This window comes from Oncorhynchus gorbuscha, linkage group LG01 (genome assembly GCF_021184085.1).
Source record: "Oncorhynchus gorbuscha isolate QuinsamMale2020 ecotype Even-year linkage group LG01, OgorEven_v1.0, whole genome shotgun sequence".
In the NCBI taxonomy this organism is placed as follows: domain Eukaryota; kingdom Metazoa; phylum Chordata; class Actinopteri; order Salmoniformes; family Salmonidae; genus Oncorhynchus; species Oncorhynchus gorbuscha.
Genome location: NC_060173.1, coordinates 104,686,151 through 104,711,478, shown reverse-complemented (window position 1 = coordinate 104,711,478; position 25,328 = coordinate 104,686,151). Strand labels below are relative to the sequence as shown.

At 44.2% G+C, this 25,328-nt stretch overlaps 1 protein-coding gene and 1 non-coding gene across 4 annotated transcripts; both read left to right on the top strand.

Annotated features, from left to right (window-relative positions):
• The first annotated feature begins 82 nt into the window (after window positions 1–82).
• Window positions 83–25,328, top strand: LOC124048205 (splicing factor 3B subunit 1-like). Of its 3 annotated transcripts, none has more exons than XM_046368751.1 (24): window positions 83–163; window positions 1,728–1,808; window positions 2,549–2,724; window positions 2,977–3,078; window positions 3,300–3,414; window positions 6,247–6,326; window positions 7,231–7,452; window positions 7,694–8,162; window positions 8,383–8,504; window positions 8,848–9,147; window positions 12,262–12,441; window positions 12,542–12,628; window positions 12,944–13,214; window positions 13,623–13,768; window positions 14,305–14,451; window positions 14,703–14,828; window positions 15,111–15,332; window positions 16,552–16,734; window positions 18,970–19,081; window positions 19,813–19,933; window positions 20,113–20,244; window positions 20,452–20,724; window positions 22,690–22,906; window positions 23,811–23,956. In XM_046368751.1, the coding sequence occupies exons 2-24, from the start codon at window positions 1,781–1,783 to the stop codon at window positions 23,853–23,855; spliced, it is 3,876 nt and encodes a 1,291-aa protein (XP_046224707.1). In that variant the 5' UTR covers window positions 83–163; window positions 1,728–1,780; the 3' UTR covers window positions 23,856–23,956. The 3 variants fall into 3 exon arrangements, with proteins under 3 accessions (XP_046224707.1, XP_046224697.1, XP_046224714.1); XM_046368741.1 differs by lacking the exon at window positions 23,811–23,956 and adding an exon at window positions 24,503–25,328 and having other exon boundaries at window positions 84–163; XM_046368758.1 differs by lacking the exons at window positions 83–163; window positions 1,728–1,808; window positions 2,549–2,724; ... (1 more) ...; window positions 3,300–3,414; window positions 23,811–23,956 and adding exons at window positions 3,458–5,880; window positions 24,503–25,328.
• Window positions 8,597–8,746, top strand: LOC124048758. The gene has a single exon (XR_006841294.1). It is a non-coding gene; the product is annotated as a small nucleolar RNA SNORD15 (small nucleolar RNA).

Here is a 25,328-nt window from a genome sequence, read left to right as displayed (position 1 = left end):
AAGAGTTTTCATTGGTCACTGTATACCTCCGTCACCCTAAAACTGTTGACCTGTGTTTTTTTTTTTTCCATTGTGCTGTGAGTGCGTGTGCAAAAATGTCACGAGATGTGGGATTGAGTTGCCTTGACTTGATCGACCTACAGTGCATATTTGACTCTGAAAGGTTAGTGCTAAATTTGTTGAAAGGACACAACGTAAGCAGGGGTTTTCTCGCGATTCAATTTAAAGGGCTTTATTGGCATGGAAAACATATGTTTACATTGCCTAAGCAAGTGAAATAGATAATAAACAGAAGTTAAATAAACAATCAAAATAAACAGTAAACGTTACACTCACAAGCGTTCCAAAGGAATATAAACATTGAGTATGTCATATTATGGCTATATAAAGTGTTGTAATGATGTGCAAATAGTTAAGTTACAAAAGGGAAAATAAATAAGCATAAATATGGGTTGTATTTACAATGGTGTTTGTTCTTCACTGGTTACCCTTTCCTTGTGGCAACAGGTCACAAATATGGCTGCTGTGATGGCACACTGTGTTATTTCACCCAAAATTGGGTTTGTTTTCAAATTCTTTATGGGTATGTGTAATCTGAGGAAAATATGGGTCTCTAATATGTTCATACATTTGGCAGGAGGTTAGGAAGTGCAGCTTAGTTTCCACCTCATTTTGAAGGCAGTGTGCACATAGCCTGTCTTCTCTTGAGAGCCAGGTCTGCCTATGGGAGCTTCTCTCAATAGGCTATGCCCATGTGACCGATGTGAAATGGCTAGCTTGTTAGCGGTGGTGCGCGCGAAGAGCGTTTCGATCGGTGACGTCACTCGGAGACCTTGAAGTAGTGGTTTGTGGAGCGATGGGTAACGATGCTTCGAGGGTGCCTGTTGATATGTGCAGAGGGTTCCTGGTTCGAGCCCAGGTAGGGGCGAAGAGAGGGTTGGAAGCTATACTGTTACAATCACTGAGTCTGTATGTAGTCAAAGCTTTCCATAACTTTGGTTCAGTTACAGTGGTCAGGCATTCTGCCAGTGTGTGCTCTCCGTTTAGGACCAAATAGTGTGTCAAAACCGTCACTGTATATTTTCATCCCCTGCAGCTAGTTCTTCCCCATAGCATGGTTCTTGTAATGCTACTGACTGAGTAATGTGATATGGAGACACAGATTATGCTTTTACAAGTGAACTGCATATCTGGCCAAGCATATTGTAATAACATTGACTGCATTAATAATATAATTATAAAATGGTAATTTAGAATTTAAGCTAGTTTCTAGAGAAACTTCAGCTATCCAATGTACATAAGGGTGATTGATATCAATATCTCAGGTACCACTAATGTGCCATTGAGCAGGGCACTTCATCTTCTCTAGGGGCGCTTCCCTTCAGTTTACCGTGTGCTACTCCCAGCCTGGCCTGTGTTTATTTATAATATATAAATAAAATATATACTCTATTCTATGGTGGTTTACGTTTGGATGTTCAGCATACATTTATAAACAGTTCCCTCAAAGTGCTACTTTGATTTCAAACCCAATGAATTGGTTAGTTTATTCACAATATTAAAACCTCCTGTTTTCTCATAGCCAAACTAATTTTAGGGCGTTAAGTATTTTAATTGAAATGTAAAAACCTCAGATATGTCCCTCTCAAGCAACTGGGAACTGTGATATTTAGACACAAATGCACATTTTCTCTGTTTTACACACGCCTGCGCATCTATTTTTGCAGAACGGATATGAATTCATTTTGATTTCCGGTTTCACTCTTACTGAACCACCAAAATGGCGAAGATCGCCAAAACACACGAAGGTAAGATTATTTATTTACAAAGTGTTTTAAAATACTATTATAACCTAATTTTACTTACGTCAGTTTCATAGTAAATATTCGACAAAATGCATCTGTTGTTTATAAGTCAGCTAACGTTATATGTCTTAGCTCTATTTTCATTCGTGACATGATGTTGACAATCTAGACTCAACGAGGCCGGGCGTATAATAGATAATGGCGTCCCGCTAACTACTAAGCTAGCTAACCTAGATAATACAGAATTTCAATAAGCATGATTGCCTTAAAATATATATATATATTAGTGTGCTCTTGAAACTATTTATGGGAGGTTTGTGTAGATGTAGACATGCGTAACTTGCTATGATATTGATATGGCTACAGCGTCACACTGGTGTTGTAAAAGCTACCTAGTTAAGTAAGATGGCGTTGAAGGTAAATCCTAAGGAACTACATAACGTAACTAACTAACCCTGCCGGATATTCTGTAAGTTGCTAGCTATGTGGTTTATCTAGTCCTTGGCAAGCTAAAATCGAAACTAATTTAGCAGGCCCTACTTTGTCAACACAGCGCACGATTTGAGCATGGTAGTCAAGCTTAATAATTAGTTGTAATGGCATCTATTTTAGTTCATGTATAACCTGTCAGTGCTGCTTATTTATTTACATTAATGCAAAATCGCATTTGATTTGGTAATATTCTTGACATCATTGGTGATGTTGTGCCCAGATGGTCAATGACTGTTGTTCTTCCCCCCCAGACATAGAGGCCCAGATCTTGGAGATCCAGGGCATGAAAGCTGCCCTGGTGGAGGAGGGAGGAGATCAGGGTGTGGGCCTGGACTCTACTGGATACTACGACCAGGAGATCTACGGTGGCAGCGATAGCCGCTTCGCTGGATATGTCACCTCCATCGCGGCCAATGAACAGGAGGATGTAAGTCCTGATGTCAAATCCTGTGATGTAATGATGCATGTTTTCTTTGTAACTTGGCAAAAGTGTTGCATGTCATCTGCTATATGCAACACTGAAATCCTCTTTCTCTTCCTAGGGGTCAGCCATCAGCTATTCCACTGTCTGTTTTTTTATGGAGTTGGCTACACCAATATGTCTTGTTGTCCTCGAGCTGGGAGAGTCTGCCTTAAATGGCTAGGCTTGACCAGACTCTTGTCTCTCTCTTATTTTCAGGATGATGAGGAGGACTCGTCAACGAGTCTACTTGGACAGAAGAAACCGGGATATCACGCTCCGGTGGCTATACTCAATGCAATACCACAGTCAGATGAACAGGTTCGCAACACCATCTTCCTCTCTTCCTGTAGAATTCTACATTGGAGTTCAGAACTGACAAGAGTACCTTTTATCAAATCTTAGTGCTAATGTTTTGGATTTGCATAATTATCCTGCTCATATCTTGTCATAGACACCATTTTTAGAATGGCTATTTATCAAACTCTGTAATGTTTACCATGATGACATGTATTATAACATGCTGTGTTGTCTCCTCTCAGTACGACCCGTTCGCCGAACACCGGCCCGCTAAGATTGCAGAGCGTGAAGACGAGTACAAGGCCAGACGTCGACAGATGATCATCTCTCCAGAGCGTCTTGACCCCTTTGCAGATGGTAAATTTCACCCCTCCATGTTCCCTCCATAGTGTCCTCCCCTGATATATGTTATGTGTAGTACTGTAACTGCCATGATCCCATGGATGCCTTTCAAGGGTTCCAACCCACCTCTTGCTGCTTAGCCCTTCGAGCACTGTGCACCTGCTTGCTCCCCAGACTAAGACCTTCCCTTGGTAATCTTTTCTGGCCTGAGGGTCTCTTTTATCACTCATCATTTTGTCTCACTAAAATCTCTTTGTTTTGGGGCAAACCTGGCAGATATAAGGTTTTTTTCTCTCGAAAAATAAGAATAATTGTAAACTAATTAAGTTGTGCAAAGTTGTGCGAAATTAAACTTTTGCCAGTAAGTGGGTCCATATGTTTTAGGGAGAGGTGGTTAGGTGGTTGTTGTCTTGGTTACAGACTATTATACCTAATACTACATGGGTGGCAGGTCGGCTGTGAGTGTCTCGAAGGGTTAACAGACACATGTGGCTATCTATATAATGAACTGTTTAATTTAAAGAAAGGTATTGGGTAGTGTGAGTAGCAACATGTTTTTAATTGTTTGTGATTTAATGCTTATCCTTGGGGTAATTCACCTGCTCATACAATGTGCTGCACCCTGCTGTACCCAGTAAGCGGTAATGCAATGACCCCATTACCGCACACGCAAACCACCCCATCACCAGGCAGTCAGAAGCCAGAAATGTACTGGCTGTCTGAAGCTTGGCTCCCAGTCAAGGAATGCCCCCAGATTGCCAACCCACCTGGGTACAGATCTGAGGCTTCGAAGTATTCCTGTGTAAAACAAGAACACTCGTAATAAGCAATGCTATTTTACCACCCTTTTCTTCCAAGTGGCCCTTCCTTCTTCACTCCACTATAGTATCATTGTGCAGGTTTATGGTCAGTTACCACCACTGCAGGCTTGTCAGACTTCTAGGGGCTAGGGAAGTTCCACTAGAAGAGATGAGGACATAGTCGATTATGAGACTCACACACAAACTATAGTGCAGTTGTCATCAACAATACTAGTGAGTTATGGTTTCAGATTTCAAGCCCATTTTAAATGGCATTTAGTCCAAGTCTGGTCAGGGATCTTAACTTGGGCTCCAGGGGTCTAAGTAGTAGAGTGGATTACGATGCCGGCCAAAGGGCTTTGTCTCCAGTATTGTCCTGTCCCTTACCTCTCACAGGGCACGGAGCCGTCACTTACACATATTCACATTTCTCAAAGCCTAAACCTGGCTACAACTTGTTTGTCTTGCCAGCTTAAATGTATGTTTGTTCGTTAGAATGAACCGCATAGCCTGTCAGTTTAACCAAGGATGGCCTATTTCTCAGACTACAGCTTGACTAGCCATTAAGCTTTTAACTAAACACATACCTTGTAGATTAAGTTTACAGTATGTTTATTTACACGTTGCAACAATTTATTTGTAATGCAACAATTTGCCTGTAGGGTCTGATATTTAATTGGCCTTAGTGCTTCAATGTAGTCTGGGGGTAGGGCTGTATCAAACCTGCATGTAGACAGCTCTGTCATATACAAATATGTTGTGGAATTATATTTCTATTTCACATCTTTGTAAAATAGAAACATATCAAGAAATCTGTGTGCCGCAATTCCACAGGCCCATACTAACTGTCCTTAATTTCTCTCCTACAGCAGTACTGCTTTGCCAGTCCTGTACTGCAGTCTCTTAAGGGTGCAGCAACTCATCCTGTGTAGGTTATGGTGAACAGACAGAAGTGTGCGCTTGTCAGTTTTGTCAGGGTCCACTGGCTGGTTGTCTGTCTGGGTGGGGGAAAAGCAGCTATACCCCAACAACCTTTTATTTTGTCTTCTACCAAAGACTTATTTTTATAGAATTAAATTGAAACCTCTGCCATTTTATGGTGGTCTTTTGCTTTAGATTTATCTTGTAATTCATAATATATATATATATATATTTAAAACATTTTTCTAAAAAGGAAGTCAAGATCTACATTTACGAAGTTGGAATAGCAGTGGACTCCAAGGTCAAACTAGCGACTGTTCAGTAGCATGTGGCCAGTTCCCCTGAAACTAAGGTATTGATCGTATGGATCTAAAAGTTGCCTCCACTGCCCCTCAGGTACACGTGTTACTACATATATATAGATATACTCTCCCTGCCCTGGGTTACATAAAGTAGCTACACATTTATCTCACAGAACATTCCTAGATTTGGTTAAAAAAAAATCTTGACTTCATTTTCTTAAAATGCTATCAGTAATTCGCACTCTGGGGGATATTTTATTTATTTATTTTTACTTTGAAGTTTGAGCCCCAGGAGGATTTTTCTTTTGTGACGTAAATAAAACAAATCACAGGTGGTATGCTTATGTGTGTGAGTTCCAACCCTTTTCCAAAGTGTTACTAATGGTAAAGAGACATTTTCTAGGCTTCTTTTCTGCCGGTTGAAGTCTGACTGCAGAAGGACCCTTGGCACTGAAAGTGTACGTATTCTGGAGAGCACAGCCCAGGACCCCTGCATCAGTGATGGCTTTATCCTCTCCTGTTATCTCCTTGAAAGAAAGACAAAACAACCTCCGCTGTTTCTCAATGTATCTGCCTGTTTTTTTTTAGACAGCTATGTTTGTATGTAAGGCAAGCAAGAGAGGACTGTCTGTATGTTGTGTATCTAGGGTTGTCTTGTTGTGATTCAGCTTAAGGAACTAAACCAGTAAATGTTTCCTAAAGAAAAAGTGAGGGCCTAGCTGAGCTGGCTGTGTTGTTGTGCTTGCTGTGTGTGTTATGAAGCCGGGTCCTGGGGGCGTTTTCTAATCGGCTGCCCTGTGTCTTGTTGGTGCTCTTTCGCGCAGGGGGCAAAACGCCGGACCCTAAGCTGCAGTCCAGGTCGTACATGGACGTCATGAAGGAGCAGCACCTGACCAAAGAGGAGGTAAGACAGACCACATAAACCACCTTTGTGGTCCTCCAGTACCCCCGACAATAGACATTTTTATTGTAATCCTGGATAAGCACACCTGATTCAACTTGTCAACTAATCATCAAGCCCTCAATTTTTTAAAACCTTTATTTTACTAGGCAAATCAGTTAAGAACAAATTCTTATTTTCAATGACGGCCTAGGAACAGTGGGTTAACTGCCTGTTCAGGGGCAGAACGACAGATTTGTACCTCGGGGATTCGAACTTGCAACCTTTCGGTTACTAGTCCAATGCTCTAACCACTAGGCTACCCCGCTGCCCCAATGAGCTGAAGGAGGTGTGTTTGTCTGGGGCTACAATGAAAGGGTGTTCTGGTGGGGGTACTGGAGGACCAGGGTTGGTAAACACTGCTTTAGACCAAGGGCATGGCTTTGTCTTGAAGTTATGTTTCTGAGTGCTGTGTGCCCACAAAGGATATAATTAAGCAATAAGGCCCGAGTGGGTGTGGTATATGGCCAATATACCATGGCTAATAGCTGTTCTTATGCACTTCGCAACACTGCGTTCCTGGATACAGCCCTTAGCCGTGGTATATTGGCCATATCCCACAAACCCCTGAGGTGCCTTATTGCTTTATAAATGGTTTACTAATGTAATTAGAAAAGTAAACGTCACGTTCTGTCATACCTGTGGTATACAGTCTGATATATACCATGGCTTTCAAACAATCAGTCTTCAGGGCTCCAACCACCCAGTTTATAATAAATACACCCACACAATGAAATTGTATCGTTCAGTGTGGTGTATCGTTGCCTACAATAGACTTAAGTCCTACAAATCCCACAGGAAACTTTGCCCTGTTGTGTGTATCCTTTGGTTGGTGTTCTCACAGTCTCCCTGCTTTCCCTCCATGCAGAAAGAGATCCGTCAGCAGATGGCAGAGAAGGCCAAAACAGGAGACCTGAAGGCTGTCAATGGCTCTGCTGCCTCCCAGGCTGCTGCTGCTGCTGCTGCCGCCGCAAAGCGTAAACGCCGTTGGGACCAGACGGCCGAGAAACAGGACCAATCAGGAACCCCCAGCAACGCCGGCACACCGAAGAAGATGTCCAGCTGGGACCAGGCCGATCAGGCTGCTGAGGTAAAACTTATTATCTTAGTTCATCAGATCCAGTTTGTATCCTTACAATTATTTTTTTTGGTCTGGTGTTCGATCAGCAAATGATGTAGAAGTGTTTTTGGGGCAGTTTATTTGCCTTGACTTAAAATGTGCCTTTTTAAGATCCTAGTGGAACAAAGTAACTCAACCGTGCTTCTCCATTTCTGTACTGTGAGAACTCACTGAGCCCTTTATTCCTGGACACGCCCTACCACACATACAGCAGACCCCAGGACACACCCCTGGTCACACCCCCTCCAACAGCCGCTGGGACGAGACCCCCGGAAGGAACAAGGGCAGTGAGACCCCAGGGGCCACCCCCAGCTCCCGAATGTGGGACCCCACCCCTAGCCACACCCCGGCTGGAGCAGCCACGCCAGGCAGAGGAGACACACCGGGACACACCACCCCTGGACACGGGGGAGCCACAGGCAGCGTGCGCAAAAACCGATGGGACGAAACCCCCAAGACGGAGAGGGAGACCCCTGGTCATGGAAGTGGTTGGGCTGAGACCCCCCGTACAGACAGAGGAGACGAGTCAGTGGGAGAGACCCCCACCCCCGGGGCCAGTAAAAGGAAATCCCGTTGGGACGAGACCCCCGCCAGCCAGATGGGCTCTTCCACCCCACTGATGACCCCTGGGAAAACTCCTATTGGAACCCCTGCCATGAATATGGCCACTCCTTCTCCAGGTACTGTTAATCACCTAGCCTTCCTGTCAGGCCTTTAAAACCCATTTTAAATTCCTTAGAGGTAGAATATCATTTAACACTGATAACTGTTGGTGAATTGATATTATGTACTTGTTAATTTACTAGTAGTAGGAATAGAAGTAGTAGAATGTTCCACTAAGTCATGCTACTGGGTTATTGAGGCATGTTTACATTATGCATGCAATTCCTATCCTGTCAGGTCACCTGATGAGCATGACCCCAGAGCAGCTGCAGGCCTGGCGTTGGGAGAGGGAGATAGACGAGAGGAACCGACCTCTCACAGACGATGAGCTGGATGCCATGTTCCCAGAAGGATACAAGGTACACAGTCACTCCCCAGCACATTGGCAAAATAGAGCTCAACCGTCACTTGTCACATCAAATGCAGTATCTATATTAAGTGATTGAATGGTCTTCGGTGATGATACAATGACGAGTTGGAACGGGACACATTCTGTCTCTGGGGTCACTGGGCCAGGGTCCCGTTCTGAGTCTCTGGGTTGGGATCCCCACAAGCAGCGTGTCTCTTCAGTTGAAGACATTGAGGCATTTGTCTGAGAAGGGCTCGATTCCAGTACAGGGAAAGAGTGAATGGAACTGAAGTAAATAAAGTGACTCACTAAAGTATGATAAATGAACAGTACTAACGTTTCATTCTCCACAGGTCCTTCCCCCACCAGCAGGCTATGTGCCCATCCGTACCCCGGCCCGGAAGCTGTCTGCCACCCCCACCCCCATGGGGGGCATGACGGGCTTCCATATGCAGCAGGAGGACCGCTCCATGAAGCAGATCAACGACCAGCCCAGTGGGAACCTGCCCTTCCTCAAACCAGATGACATTCAGTACTTTGACAAACTGCTTGTTGAGGTGGATGAGTCCACTCTGAGCCCAGAGGAACAGAAGGAACGTAAGATCATGAAACTACTGCTGAAGATCAAGAACGGAACACCTCCCATGAGAAAGGTGAGAACAGATACCAACTGTCCTCATAGTCTTGACTAGAGGTCGACCGATTTAATCGGAATGGCTGATTAATTAGGGCCGATTTCAAGTTTTCATAACAATCGGAAATCGGTATTTTTGGGCGCCGACTTTTAATTATTTTTATATGTACCTTTTATTTAACTAGGCAAGTCAGTTAAGAACACATTCTTATTTTCAATAATGGCCTAGGAATGGTGGGTTAACTGCCTTGTTCAAGGGCAGAACGAGAGATCTTCACCTTGTCAGCCCGGGGGATCCAATCTTGCAACCTTACATTTAACTAGTCCAACGCAATAACGACCTGCCTCTCTCTCGTTGCACTCCACAAGGAGACTGCCTGTTACGCGAATGCAGTAAGCCAAGGTAAGTTGCTAGCTAGTGTCACGGTTCTGACTTTAGCCCAATACCTGCAGCAAAAGCCTCTACCCCGTCCTCTGGCTGGGCAGAGAACTTTAGCATTTTAGTTACTTCGGTGTAACAAGGGCCTAGCCGTGCGGCCCTACCAACCCTTCTATTTATTCGTAATGGCCCTTCGCGTGAGTTGGGTTTGTTCCTTCGTTCACGTTGTCACTCCCTTATTTCCCGGTCTAGTATGGGGCCTTGGATAGATGAGTACTTTATTACTTTATGTTTATGGATTCTTTCTTCCTCCCTTACCTTGTCTTCTTCTCTTATATATCAATACCTAATAATACCTAATCATCTGTTAGTTATTATGCTCGTCAGCTAGTAGTCACTTTGAAACTAGTATTGTTATATGTTTTGACTCTCCTAAAAATATATTATTGTCCACACAATGAAATATTCTTTAGTGCAATCACTTTAACCTATAACCAGGGTCACTTTATGTTCAGTGAGAGTGTCAAAGGCGTTTCCTCTCCAGATCGTTAATCTGTTCTAGTTGTCAAAGTTTCAAGCTTTTATTAAGTCACTCTGTTTTTGGTCTTATACATAATCATTACAATTCAATGGTTATACAGTCCTAATACTTAATAGTACAATCAATCCTTAATACACTTTCTACTAATGCCAGATAATATTGCAATACTTTAAATTGTTAACACTTCTAACAATATTGACTAAATAGCCAAAAGAGTTAAATGACCTTAAATGCTCAGTCCCTTGGTCACTTTGCCGTAATTGGTATTCTCTCAGTAATAATGCTTGATTCCGAATTCTAATACCTTAGTACTATTCACTTCCAACTCTGTGTATAGACTCAATATTACAATGACTGGTATTTGGCCGTTTCTTTAATTTGTTCATCACTTCTGGACCTGATGTGTCACTGTGCGAATTCCACTTTGTCTTTGATCAAGAGGTGTCAAGACCTCTGTGTTTCAGAGACTCAGTTTCGGGTTCACAGAGCTTAACCAGGTAGATTCAGTTAAAGATCCAATTAATATTTAAGCAAAATTTAACCAGTTCTTGAATATTGTTTAAGTCTGTCAAAGAGAGTATAGTGCGATAGTAAATTTACCTAATGATGATTCTCCATATGAAGTCTGTCTCATATGTCAGTGAGAATCATGGTTCTCTCATGATCTCTGTTCTCTTTATATACTTTTTTTTACAGGGGAAGATTGTAAAGTGCTGGACCACACTGCACAATGTTATGGTTTCTGTAAAAGGCACAGTGATAGCTCTCTTACATCATTCTGATTCACCCTTCTAAGTCTAAGTCACAGAGTACTGACGCCCATAGCTCTGCTTCCGTGTTCTGATGAGTAGATTACACTTGATGATACCAGCTGGTTGTTTCCACTGTTGGGTGTGGTGTTTCAAGTCTCAGCTGAGAGAAGTCTATTATTGGTATCTCCTCTGTCTCCCCCTGGTGTCCATTATCAGTAAGTGTAGTCCATGGTTCCATGAGGTCCCATGGATGTCCTGTAGCAGAGTTGTCTTCCCATGTAGAGGGAGTGTGCAGATCCCTTTTGGTTTTTGTCACACTAGCATTAAACTTATCTTATAAAAAACAATCAATCATAATCACTAGTTAACTACACATGGTTGATGATATTACTAGATATTATCTAGCGTGTCCTGCGTTGCATATAATCTGACTGAGCATACAAGTATCTGACTGAGCAGTGGTAGGCAGAAGCAGGCGCGTAAACATTCATTCAAACAACACTTTCGTGGGTTTTGCCAGCAGCTCTTCGTTGTGCGTCAAGCATTGCTCTGTTTGACTTCAAACCTATCAACTCCTGAGATGAGGCTGGTGTGACAGAAGTGAAATGGCTAGCTAGTTAGCGCGCGCTAATAGCGTTTCAAACTTCACTCGCTCTGAGACTTCTAGTAGTTGTTCCCCTTGCTCTGCATGGGTAACGCTGCTTCGATGGTGGCTGTTGTTGTTGTGTTGCTGGTTCAAGCCCAGGGAGGAGCGATGAGAGGGACGGAAGCTATACTGTTACACTGGCAATACTATAAGAACATCTAATAGTCAAAGGTTAATGAAATACAAATGGTAGAGAGGGAAATAGTCCTATAATTCCTATAATAACTACACCTTAACTTCTTACCTGGGAATATTGAAGTCTCGTGTTTAAAGGAACCACCAGCTTTCATATGTTCTCATGTTCTGAGCAAGGAACTTAAACGTTAGCCTTTTTACACTTACAATTGCATTTTACTTCTCCAACACTTTGTTTTTGCATTATTTAAACCAAGTTGAACATGTTTCAACATTTACTTGAGGCTAAATTGATTTTATGATATGATTTTATGTATTATATTAAGTTAAAATAAGTGTTCATTCAGTATTTTTGTAATTGTCATTATTACAAATAAAATCAAATACAAATCGGCCGATTTAATCGGTATTGGCTTTTTGGGTCCTCCAATAATCGGTATCGGCGTTGAAAAATCATCATCGGTCAACCTCTAGTCTTGACCACAGAATTTAATGGAACATTTCGCTGACCCTGAAGATGGCTGCCATTATCAGCACAATCTGATTTAGGAAGGTTTGACATAGGCCTATCTAGTGTTACTTTTCATCTCTATAGACTTAGCTCCATCTTCCTTTTTGTGTATAACTCTCACCACTGAAAAGTCAACCGTCCAGTCTAACCCCCTTGCGTCCCTTCTCAGGCTGCCCTGCGTCAGATCACAGACAAGGCGAGGGAGTTTGGAGCGGGGCCCCTGTTCAACCAGATCCTGCCCCTGCTCATGTCTCCTACTCTGGAGGACCAGGAGCGCCACCTGCTGGTCAAGGTCATAGACCGCATCCTCTACAAGCTGGATGACCTGGTCCGCCCATATGTACACAAGGTGGGTCGTCGCATGTGAGAGCGAGGGACTCACTGACTCTGTTTACAATATGTCTCCTGTGCTGAGATTGGCCCTCACTAATTGACTCTCTGTTCCCCAGATCCTGGTGGTGATTGAGCCGCTGCTGATTGATGAAGATTACTATGCCAGAGTGGAGGGCAGAGAGATCATCTCTAATTTGGCCAAGGTGAGCCCCACTTCCGGCCCTATAGTGTACTCACACACCCACCACAGTTGGGTCGTATGCCTGTTGGACCGGTCCTTGGTCAGATCAGGGCTGGTACTTCGTTAGATGAAAAACCAGCAGGAGAACTAGCCGGTCTGACATCCAAGTTCATTTCTGTTCTCACCTTGTTAGTCACATCCTTAAAGCAAGTAGCTAATACATTTTGACCTGAAATCACATTAGAAAAGTATACTTAGGATGTCTATGCAAGCACTATCATAAACACCTATTCATCTTAGTTGATCTCTTACCCTCCCTTCCTCCCTCCCCCTCTAGGCTGCCGGCCTGGCCACTATGATCTCCACGATGAGACCTGATATTGACAACATGGATGAATACGTCAGAAATACAACAGCAAGAGCTTTTGCTGTCGTAGCGTCCGCTCTGGGAATCCCCTCCCTCTTGCCCTTCCTCAAAGCTGTGTGTAAGAGCAAGAAGTCTTGGCAGGCCCGCCACACGGGCATCAAGATTGTCCAGCAGATCGCCATCCTCATGGGCTGTGCCATCCTGCCCCATCTGAGGAGTTTGGTGGAGATCATCGAGCATGGTGAGGGGCCACTGCCTGAGGATGCTATTGGACCTGGGGGGGTAGATTAGTTTTCTAGTTATAGTACATTAGTTATATTTAGTAGTGACTAGTATATTTAACTCAAGTAGATTAATTTTCTAGTATCTAGGGTGCGAGAGTTGACATTTCAAGTTTATTTTAAAGTGCATTGTTGGTCACAAACTTTACAAAGAAGGATAACATGCTCACAATACACTTTACAAAGCAGGATAACATGGTCACAATACACTTTACAAAGAAGGATAACATGCTCACAATACACTTTACAAAGCAGGATAACATGGTCACAATACACTTTACAAAGAAGGATAACATGGTCACAATACACTTTACAAAGAAGGATAACATATATGATGATCTGACCTCTGCCGTGTCTGCCCCCCTCAGGTCTGGTGGATGAGCAGCAGAAGGTGCGGACCATCAGTGCCCTGGCCATCGCCGCCCTGGCGGAGGCTGCCACGCCCTACGGTATCGAGTCCTTTGACTCCGTACTCAAACCCCTGTGGAAGGGTATCCGACAGCACAGAGGAAAGGTGAGGACACATTGCTTTGTCACATGCCTGCGAATCATTCTCGCCTGTTGGACTGGTCCGTGGTCAGATCAGAGCTAGTACTCCACTAGATGGACACCAACATGAGACCTGTCAGATCTGACATCCAGGTCACCTCTGTTCTCACCCTGTACCTGTTGGTTACATTCCTAAAACAGGTTAATATAAACTAGTTTACTTGACATCACAATACAACTTCATTTCAGGATCTCGCCTGTACAGGTACCAGTGTTTCCCCAATATTCATTCAATAGTGGCCGACACCCCCAAAAATATGATGTACATTATAATACAAATAAAATATGATGTACATAACAAAAAATATAGAAGCAAAAACGTTTGGGACGTTTAAGCGTTTTTAGTGTGAACTTAAACGTTATGTTTGAGTCACTCAGATGGCATGAGAACACGGCATAAGCCATGGAAGGTGTAGAATTGCCGCAAACGATCTGTAAAACGGCAAAATTGTCTGGATACAGTAACAGAGTTAACTCTCACCTCTCCCCTCTGGGTCCCAGGGTCTGGCTGCGTTCCTGAAGGCCATTGGCTACCTGATCCCTCTAATGGATGCTGAGTACGCTAACTATTACACCAGAGAGGTCATGCTGATCCTCATCAGAGAGTTCCAGTCCCCTGACGAGGAGATGAAGAAGATCGTGCTCAAGGTGAGGGAGCCTGCGCGCGCGTGTGTGTTCGACTCATTCTCGCTTGTTCGACCTATCAGATCAGAGCTAGTACTCCACTAGATGGACACCGACATGAGAACTGTCAGATCTGACATCCAGTTCACTTCTGTTCTCACCCTGTTGGTTACATTTCCAGGACAAAAATAAGTTACACATGCTACATATTACACTTGGTGAATTGGTGTATGTGTGGCCTGTTTCTAACCCCCATTGTCCCCCCTCTCTTCCAGGTGGTGAAACAGTGTTGTGGTACTGACGGTGTGGAGGCCAACTACATCAAGACAGAGATCCTGCCTCCCTTCTTCAAGCACTTCTGGCAGCACAGGATGGCCCTGGACAGACGCAACTACAGACAGGTAGGTACAGACGCAGCTCAAACAGGAACGACTCCATGCATATCCCTTATGCTGACTGGCTTGATTACAGATCTAAACTGTTTAACCAATCATAAATCAGTTGTAGTCAATTTTATGACAATAAAATCTACATATATTTTTAGCCTCAATGGGATAAACTGGTAAAATACAAAGAAATACAATAACTCACTAACATTTAGAATCCGGTCGTAGTTGATTCATGTCTGGTGTTTTTGGGGTCTTTGAGCTAACCTCTTCCCTGTATGTCTGCCCATCTTCTAGCTGGTGGACACCACAGTGGAGCTGGCCAATAAGGTGGGGGCAGCAGAGATCATCTCTCGTATTGTAGATGACCTGAAGGACGAGGCAGAGCAGTACAGGAAGATGGTGATGGAGACCATAGAGAAGATCATGGGGAACCTGGGAGCTGCTGACATCGACCACAAGCTGGAGGAGCAGCTGATCGACGGCATCCTGTATGCCTTCCAGGAACAGACCACTGAGGTGAGACCCGGGGGGGGTGGCACATTCAGCATAGAAACAATGTTGTGGAACGTTCAGATAGAAATGGATTATGTAGAACAATCATGCCTCTCTGAAATGTAGAATAAGGAATCAGGTCGCCTCCTGACCTTTCTATCTGATACGTTTCAGGGTTTCCCAAAAGCAATGGAACTTAGACTTCCCAGTGTGTTACCGATGTGTCTTTCTTACAATGGTCTGAGATGTAACATTCATTTCCCAAAACACCTGTGTCAATATTGATAAGATTGGAAGAAAGGCATTGCTGTTCTCGGATCAGCTTTCTCAGTTAAAATCTTACCGTAACATTTATAATTATGTCACAATACTGACGATGGATCAGCCCCTAAAGAGATATTACCACCTACGGCTGCAAATATCGAGGCGGCTTATTATAATGCTTACTCAATTAAAAATTGCCACGTTAGGCTGCACATGAAATATGAGACAAATTACAAACAATAGTCTACAAGTAACAAAACAAAAAAACTCAATTGATTGAAAATTAACTGTATTTCAAGATGATTGACGTAGAGCTATAGCCTACTGTTTATATTCTTAAAGCATTTTTTTAAAGACCACGTCACTTGTTTGTATCAATTGTCAAGACATTGCCAACTTTGTTTTTGTAGTCAATTTTGTTCTGAAGTTACCCGTGGTCACAGAGACAGTTAAACCATGTGATTCTATGTTTAGAGGAGGTCTTCAGTATCTAACGAGGCACTTAGCTGTTCTACGAGTGGTCTGAGGCAGGTGTTAGATTACCAGCGTTTTCAAGTGCAACGTTAATAACGATGGTTTTGGGAAACAGCTCGGAGATTTAACGATGTTCCTACGATGTTTCTAATGAAGAACCGAGCCTTAAGATGCTTTTGGGACACCAGGCCCAGAACGTTTGCCTGCTGAACCTGGCTCATGATATAACATCGGGGAAAGCCTGTGCTGAAACAAGTTATCCCTGTCTGAACAGCAGTGTGGATTTATGGGAATCGGAGGCTTGACGGGAGATTCATTTTGATTTGATGGGTAACTGCTGTTGTCCGAAATGGCACCCTGTTCCCTTTAAACCCGAGCCCTTTGGGCCTTGGTCAAAAGTAGTGCACTCTATATGATGCCATTTTGGACACAGACACTCTGTCTGTCATTAGCCTACCTGTGTAGAACATGACTGACTGTAGGACTTGACCTCTGACCCCTGTAGGACTCTGTAATGCTGAACGGGTTTGGCACGGTGGTGAACGCCCTGGGGAAGAGGGTGAAGCCCTACCTGCCTCAGATCTGTGGTACAGTGCTGTGGCGTCTCAACAACAAGTCTGCCAAGGTCCGCCAGCAGGCTGCTGACCTCATCTCCCGCACCGCTGTGGTCATGAAGACCTGCCAGGAGGTTAGTCTTCCCAACCACTCACAGATGGTCACGCACATACACACATGCACACTCGAACACACACACACACGTATTGCACACACGCACATATATATATAGTCTCTCTCACACACACATATATATATATATATATATATATATATATATATATATATATATATATATATACACTGCTCAAAAAAATAAAGGGAACACTTAAACAACACAATGTAACTCCAAGTCAATCACACTTCTGTGAAATCAAACTGTCCACTTAGGAAGCAACACGGATTGACAATACATTTCACATGCTGTTGTGCAAATGGAATAGATAACAGGTGGAAATTATAGGCAATTAGCAAGACACCCCCAATAAAGGAGTGGTTCTGCAGGTGGTGACCACAGACCACTTCTCAGTTCCTATGCTTCCTGGCTGATGTTTTGGTCACTTTTGAATGCTGGCGGTGCTTTCACTCTAGTGGTAGCATGAGATGGAGTCTAAAACCCACACAAGTGGCTCAGGTAGTGCAGCTCATCCAGGATGGACCATCAATGCAAGCTGTGGCAAGAAGGTTTGCTGTGTCTGTCAGCGTAGTGTCCAGAGCATGGAGGCGCTACCAGGAGACAGGCCAGTACATCAGGAGATGTGGAGGAGGCCGTAGGAGGGCAACAACCCAGCAGCAGGACCGCTACCTCTGCCTTTGTGCAAGGAGGAGCACTGCCAGAGCCCTGCAAAATGACATCCAGCAGGCCACAAATGTGCATGTGTCTGCTCAAACGGTCAGAAACAGACTCCATGAGGGTGGTATGAGGGCCCAACGTCCACAGGTGGGGGTTGTGCTTACAGCCCAACACCGTGCAGGACGTTTGGCATTTGCCAGAGAACACCAAGATTGGCAAATTCGCCACTGGCGCCCTGTGCTCTTCACAGATGAAAGCAGGTTCACACTGAGCACATGGGACAGACGTGACAGAGTCTGGAGACGCCGTGGAGAATGTTCTGCTGCCTGCAACATCCTCTAGCATGACCGGTTTGGTAGTGGGTCAGTCATGGTGTCGGATGGCATTTCTTTGGGGGGCCGCACAGCCCTCCATGTGTTCGCCAGAGGTAGCCTGACTGCCATTAGGTTCCCAAGATGAGATCCTCAGACCCCTTGTGAGACCATATGCTGGTGCGGTTGGCCCTGGGTTCCTCCTAATGCAAGACAATGCTACACCTCATGTGGCTGGAGTGTGTCAGCAGTTCCTGCAAGAGGAAGGCATTGATGCTATGGACTGGCCCGCCCGTTCCCCAGACCTGAATCCAATTGAGCACATTTGAGACATCATGTCTCGCTCCATCCACCAACGCCACGTTGCACCACAGACTGTCCAGGAGTTGGCGGATGCTTTTGTCCAGGTCTGGGAGGAGATCCCTCAGGAGACCATCCGCCACCTCATCAGGAGCATGCCCAGGCGTTGTAGGGAGGTCATACAGGCACGTGGAGGCCACACACACTACTGAGCCTCATTTTGACTTGTTTTAAGGACATTACATCAAAGTTGGATCAGCCTGTTTAATTTTGAGTGTGACTCCAAATCCAGACCTCCATGGGTTGAAACATTTGATTTCCATTGATCATTTTTGTGTGATTTTGTTGTCATCACATTCAACTATCTAAAGAAAAAAAGTATTTAATAAGAATATTTCATTCATTCAGATCTAGGATGTGTTATTTTAGTGTTCCCTTTATTTTTTTGAGCAGTGTATTTATATACACACAAACTGCAATGATTTCACCTTCACTGACTGAGTTCTTCTTTCATTTCTAATCCTCTCTCTCTCTCTCTCTCTCTCTCTCTCTCTCTCTCTCTCCTCCACAGGAGAAGCTATTTCCCTTTCTAAACCCCTCTCTCTCCTCCACAGGAGAAGCTGATTCCCTTTCTAAACCTCCCTAATATCTCTCTCTCTCTCTCTCTCTCTCTCTCTCTCTCTCCTCCACAGGAGAAGCTATTTCCCTTTCTAAACCTTTCTCTCTCTCCTCCACAGGAGAAGCTATTTCCCTTTCTAAACCTTTCTCTCTCTCCTCACAGGAGAAGCTGATTCCCTTTCTAAACCTTTCTCTCTCTCTCTCTCAGGAGAAGCTGATTCCCTTTCTAAACCTCGCTCTCTCTCCTCCACAGGAGAAGCTGATTCCCTTTCTAAACCTTTCTCTCTCTCTCCTCCACAGGAGAAGCTGATTCCCTTTCTAAACATTTCTCTCTCTCTCCTCACAGGAGAAGCTGATGGGTCACCTGGGAGTGGTGTTATATGAGTATCTAGGAGAAGAGTATCCTGAAGTACTGGGAAGTATCCTTGGTGCTCTCAAGGCCATCGTCAATGTCATCGGTATGTAAATGTTACTCCCTCACTTCTACAACTCCCTGTCTTCCAATAGCACGTTGGCACTAAGGTTGATGACCCTTTGGTCTTCAGTCACATGCCTGCGAATCATTCTCGCATGTTGAGAGCTAGTACTTCACTAGATGGACACCAACATGAGAACTGTCAGATCTGACATCCAGTTCACTTCTGTTCTCACCCTGCACCTGATGGTTACAAATGAAAAGTCATTTGGGGTGGCAGGTAGCCTAGTGGTCAGAGCGTTGGACTAGTAACCGAAAGGTTGCAAGATCAAATCCCCGAGCTGACAAGGTAAATATCTTTTGTTCTGCCCCCGAACAAGGCAGTTAACCCGCTGTTCCCCAGTAGGCCGTCATTGTAAATAAGAGTTTGTTCTTAACTGACTTGCCTAGTTAAAGGTAAAATAAAAAAAACATTTGTTTTATTTTCCAAAATGCAATCCAATCTCTGTCTTGTAGCTCCATACACTCTCAGCCCACTAATTTAACCCTCTCACTTCCTAAGAGGAGCTGAAATCATTTGATAAAGAGCTCGAGTGGGTGGAGAGATGCCTGTGAATGACTTGTGTTAGTTGAGTTCAGTGAAGAACAAGTATTGGGCTGGTTTAACAGAAGTAATGCTATAAGAGTGGTTATGATTAAGTTAAGATAGTAGAGGTGTTAACACTTGGTGATATGCATCCAGAGAGCTGATTGGTTGTCTGTGCTGTCACTCAGGTATGCACAAGATGACTCCACCAATCAAAGACCTGCTACCGCGGCTGACGCCAATCCTGAAGAACAGACATGAGAAGGTGCAGGAGAACTGTATTGACCTGGTGGGCAGGATTGCTGACAGGTATGTCTGTAGCAAAGTAATCACACACATACAGACATTCACCAGTACAGTCCAATCGTTTACACACTCATTCACTAGTAAATTCCAATATTTGTCTCTTAACCATATGTGTAAATATGGTATAATATTAGATGTTTCATCAAACATGTTATAACTCCTACCCTGGTCTGTCTGTGTAGGGGTGCTGAGTACGTGTCGGCCAGGGAGTGGATGCGCATCTGCTTTGAGCTGCTGGAGCTCCTCAAGGCCCACAAGAAGGCCATCCGCAGAGCCACAGTCAACACCTTCGGATACATCGCCAAGGCTATTGGGTGAGTTCTCCTGTCTCTGGCTACTGCCCAATACTCCTCTCAAGAGTTGTTGAACTCCATTACTGCACATTTTATTAGGGTTTCTGAGCGTCCATGAAAAATGTTGTCTCAAAGTTGTATTATAATGATGCTTGGTGATACTTCACCTGTTACTGTCATGGTAACCAGTATATATTTAGCCTGTCATTGACCTCTCCACCCCTCCAGACCCCATGATGTGCTGGCCACACTACTCAACAACCTGAAGGTTCAGGAGCGTCAGAACCGAGTGTGTACCACCGTAGCCATCGCCATCGTGGCTGAGACCTGTTCTCCTTTCACCGTGCTCCCCGCCCTCATGAACGAGTACCGTGTGCCTGAGCTCAACGTGCAGAACGGCGTGCTCAAGTCCCTGTCCTTCCTGTTTGAGTACATCGGGGAGATGGGCAAGGACTACATCTATGCTGTCACGCCCCTGCTGGAGGACGCACTGATGGACAGGTGACAGGACCAAACATTGTAACTCACAATCAGTCTGGTGGGCTGACTAAAGTCACAGTGACCCTGTAGTCAATAAACCACAAACATAACGTTTTCCAGGTATTGTAAATGCTACATAGCCACACGATCCTGTCCAAGATCAGTTCTGTCTGTAACAGGGATCACTCGGTTGAATGTGCTGTAACACGCCTGTAACACGCCTGTTGGACTGGTCCGTGGTCAGATTTTTTTATTTCACCTTTATTTAACCAGGTAGGCAAGTTGAGAACAAGTTCTCATTTACAATTGCGACCTGGCCAAGATAAAGCAAAGCAGTTCGACACATACAACGACACAGAGTTACACATGGAATAAAACAAGCATACAGTCAATAATACAGTATAAACAAGTCTATATACAATGTGACCAAATGAGCTGAGAAGGGAGGTAAAGGCAAAAAAGGCCATGGTGGCAAAGTAAATGCAATATAGCAAGTAAAACACTGGAATGGTAGTTTTGCAATGGAAGAATGTGCAAAGTAGAAATAAAAATAATGGGGTGCAAAGGAGCTAAATAAATAAATAAATTAATGTTTGGAAAGAGGTAGTTGTTTGAGCTAAATTATAGGTGGGCTATGTACAGGTGCAGTAATCTGTGAGCTGCTCTGACAGTTGGTGCTTAAAGCTAGTGAGGGAGATAAGTGTTTCCAGTTTCAGAGATTTTTGTAGTTCGTTCCAGTCATTGGCAGCAGAGAACTGGAAGGAGAGGCGGCCAAAGAAAGAATTGGTTTTGGGGGTGACTAGAGAGATGTACCTGCTGGAGCGTGTGCTACAGGTGGGAGATGCTATGGTGATCAGTGAGCTGAGATAAGGGGGGACTTTACCTAGCAGGGTCTTGTAGATGACATGGAGCCAGTGGGTTTGGTGACGAGTATGAAGCGAGGGCCAGCCAACGAGAGCGTACAGGTCGCAATGGTGGGTAGTATATGGGGCTTTGGTGACAAAACGGATTGCACTGTGATAGACTGCATCCAATTTGTTGAGTAGGGTATTGGAGGCTATTTTTTAAATGACATCGCCAAAGTCGAGGATTGGTAGGATGGTCAGTTTTACAAGGGTATGTTTGGCAGCATGAGTGAAGGATGCTTTGTTGCGAAATAGGAAGCCAATTCTAGATTGAACTTTGGATTGGAGATGTTTGATATGGGTCTGAAAGGAGAGTTTACAGTCTAACCAGACACCTAAGTATTTGTAGTTGTCCACGTATTTTAAGTCAGAGCCGTCCAGAGTAGTGATGTTGGACAGGCGGGTAGGTGCAGGTAGCGATCGGTTGAAGAGCATGCATTTAGTTTTACTTGTATTTAAGAGCAATTGGAGGCCATGGAATGAGAGTTGTATGGCATTGAAGCTTGCCTGGAGGGTTGTTAACACAGTGTCCAAAGAAGGGCCGGAAGTATACAGAATGGTGTCGTCTGCGTAGAGGTGGATCAGAAACTCACTAGCAGCAAGAGCGACCTCATTGATGTATACAGAGAAGAGAGTCGGTCCAAGAATTGAACCCTGTGGCACCCCCATAGAGACTGCCAGAGATCAGGACTAGTACTTCATTAGATGGACACAACTGGCAGATCTGACATCCAGTTCACTTCTGTTCTCACCCATTACATTTACATTTAAGTCATTTAGCAGACGCTCTTATCCAGAGCGACTTACAAATTGGTGCATTCACCTTATGACATCCAGTAGAACAGTCACTTTACAATAGTGCATCTAAATCTTAAGGGGGGGGGGGTGAGAAGGATTACTTATCCTATCCTAGGTATTCACCCTGCACCTGTTGATTACAAATGAGAAGTCAAGTGTCATTCATTGTCATTGTGGATTTCCACCACAGAGTTAGAATGTATAGTAGGCCCCACCTGCTCCTTTGCACCTTTCGGCTGGCTCCATGGTAACCCTGTTTTTCTCCTCTCTCTCCTCCTTGCAGAGACCTGGTCCACAGACAGACTGCCAGTGCCGTGGTGCAGCACATGTCCCTGGGCGTCTACGGCTTCGGCTGTGAGGACTCCCTTAACCACTTGTTGAACTACGTGTGGCCCAACGTGTTTGAGACGTCGCCCCATGTAATCCAGGCTGTCATGGGGGCCCTGGAGGGCCTCAGGGTGGCTATCGGCCCCTGCCGCATGCTGCAGTATTGCCTGCAGGTAAACCTGACTGATACTACATCACTGATCTCCTTGCTCTGACAGACAGGTAGCAGATTGACTACTATCTGCTACTAGATGTTGAGAATTAACATAAAATATCCATAAAGATGTAAATGATGTAAAAAGGGATATCACTATCAACAGCAACATACCGTTATAAAGTCTGTGAACGAACTGCGGTGGATACACTATATATACAAAAGTATGTGGACACCCATTCAATTGAGTGGATTCAGCTATTTCAGATGCACCCATTGCTGACATGTGTAGAAAATTGGGCACACAGCCATGCAATCTCCATAGACAAACTTTGGCAGAAGAATGACCTTACCGAAGAGCTCAGTGACATTCAACGTGCCACATTTCCAACAAGTCAGTTCGTCAAATTTCTGCCCTGCTAGAGCTTCCCCGGTCCAACTGAATGTGCTGTTATTGTGAAGTGGAAATGGCGAGGAGCAACAACGGCTCAGCCGCAAAGTGGTAGGCCACACAAGCTCACAGAACGTGACCGCCAAGTGCTAAAGCGCCACAACACAAACCTATGGTCACCATGTCTAATGCCAAGCGTCGGCTGGAGATGTGTAAAGTTCGCCACCATTGTACTCTTGAGCAGTGGAAACGTGTTCTCTGCAGTGATGAATCAAGCTTCACCGTCTGGGACTAATCTGGGTTTGGCAGATGCCAGGAATATTCTACCTGTCTACCTGTCCCATTGCATAGTGCCAACTGTAAAGTTTGGTGGAGGAGGAATAATGGTCTGGGGCTGTTTTTCCTGGTTCGGCTAGGCCCCTTAGTTCCAGTGATGGGAAATCTTAACGCTACAGCATACAATTACATTCTAGATGATTCTGTGCTTCCAACTTTGTGGCAACAGTTTGATGAAGGCCCTTTCCTGTTTCAGCATGACAACGCCCCCGTGCCCAAAACGAGGTCCATACAGCAGTAGTTTGTCAAGATCGGTGTGGAAGGTCTTGACTGGCCTGCACAGAACCCTGATCTTAACTCCATCGAACACCTTTGGGATAAATTGGAACGCCGACTGCGAGCCAGGACTAATCACCCAACATCAGTTCCTGACCTCAGTAATGCTGTTGTGGCTGAATGGAAGCAAGTCCCCGCAGCAATGTTCCAACATTTAGTGGAAAGCCTTCCCAGAAGTGTGGAGGCTGTTATAGCAGCAAAAAGGGGACCAACTCCATATTAATGCCCATGATTTTGAAATTAGATGTTTTATGAGCAGGTGTCCACATACTTTTGGTCATGTAGTGTATTTGATAAAAAGCAACAAACCTTGTGGGAAGGGGTGGAAAACATGGTTTCTGGGGGTGTTTGGTGGGGGGGCTTGAATGGGAACATGATGGGTGGAGGACTACTTTTTAGTTTTTTCCTGTTTTATACTGAATATATTATTATTAAACACTATATATTTCTTACCTACAGGTACATGTTTTATCAACTTAAAAATGTGCAGAGATGATGTACCTGTAACTCCCTCAACAAAAAATGTCTAAACAAATGAGCCATAATGATACTAGCACTGTAAGTGCAGCTGTTGAGTTGGTAATGCTCTCTAACCTTGTCTCATCTCTCCAGGGTCTCTTCCACCCAGCCAGGAAGGTCCGAGACGTCTACTGGAAGATCTATAACTCGATCTACATCGGTTCCCAGGATGCTCTGATCGCTCACTACCCCCACGTCTACAACGATGAGAAGAACCCTTACCTCCGCTATGAGCTGGAGTACTTCCTGTGATTCTGTTCACGCTCTCTCTTTTTCTCTCTGTTCACTCTCTCTCTCCTCTCTCTTTTTCTCTCTGTTCACTCTCTCTCTCCTCTCTCTGTTCACTCTCTCTCTTTTTCTCTCTGTTCACTCTCTCTCTCCTCTCTCTGTTCCTCTCTCTCTTTTTCTCTCTGTTCACTCTCTCTCTCCTCTCTCTCATCTCCTCTCTGTCTTTTCCCTTGTTGTCCTATCTCTCTTGGTGTGTAGATAGGACTTGGTCCATTGTTTTGTATTATTTAGCCCCTCTGTCTTTGTAGTGGGTGTGTCCAACATGGCCACGGTGTCTGTGGCCCAAAATTAATTTTTAATCAAATAAAAACAGTATATGATTAGGGAGAAAGAAATATAAAACTCAAACATTTCTTAGAGCTTATGTATTGTTTTATTTCTTTTATAATTTCCAGAAGGAATGATAGACACATGCAGTACAGTGACGTGCAGGATGTAAGTTAGCCATGTTAACGAATGGAAAAGCAAGTCAGTGAGTTTTGAAGTTCTTTAAAATATTGTCATGGTTTCTGTGTACTGTCCGCTGTAATGGCCATTCCTTCTCAATCCTCTGCTCACCTATCAGTGATCACACCTTTAGTTCTTATCAGAATGTTGCTTTATTTGACTAAATAAACATTTGTGTATAAAA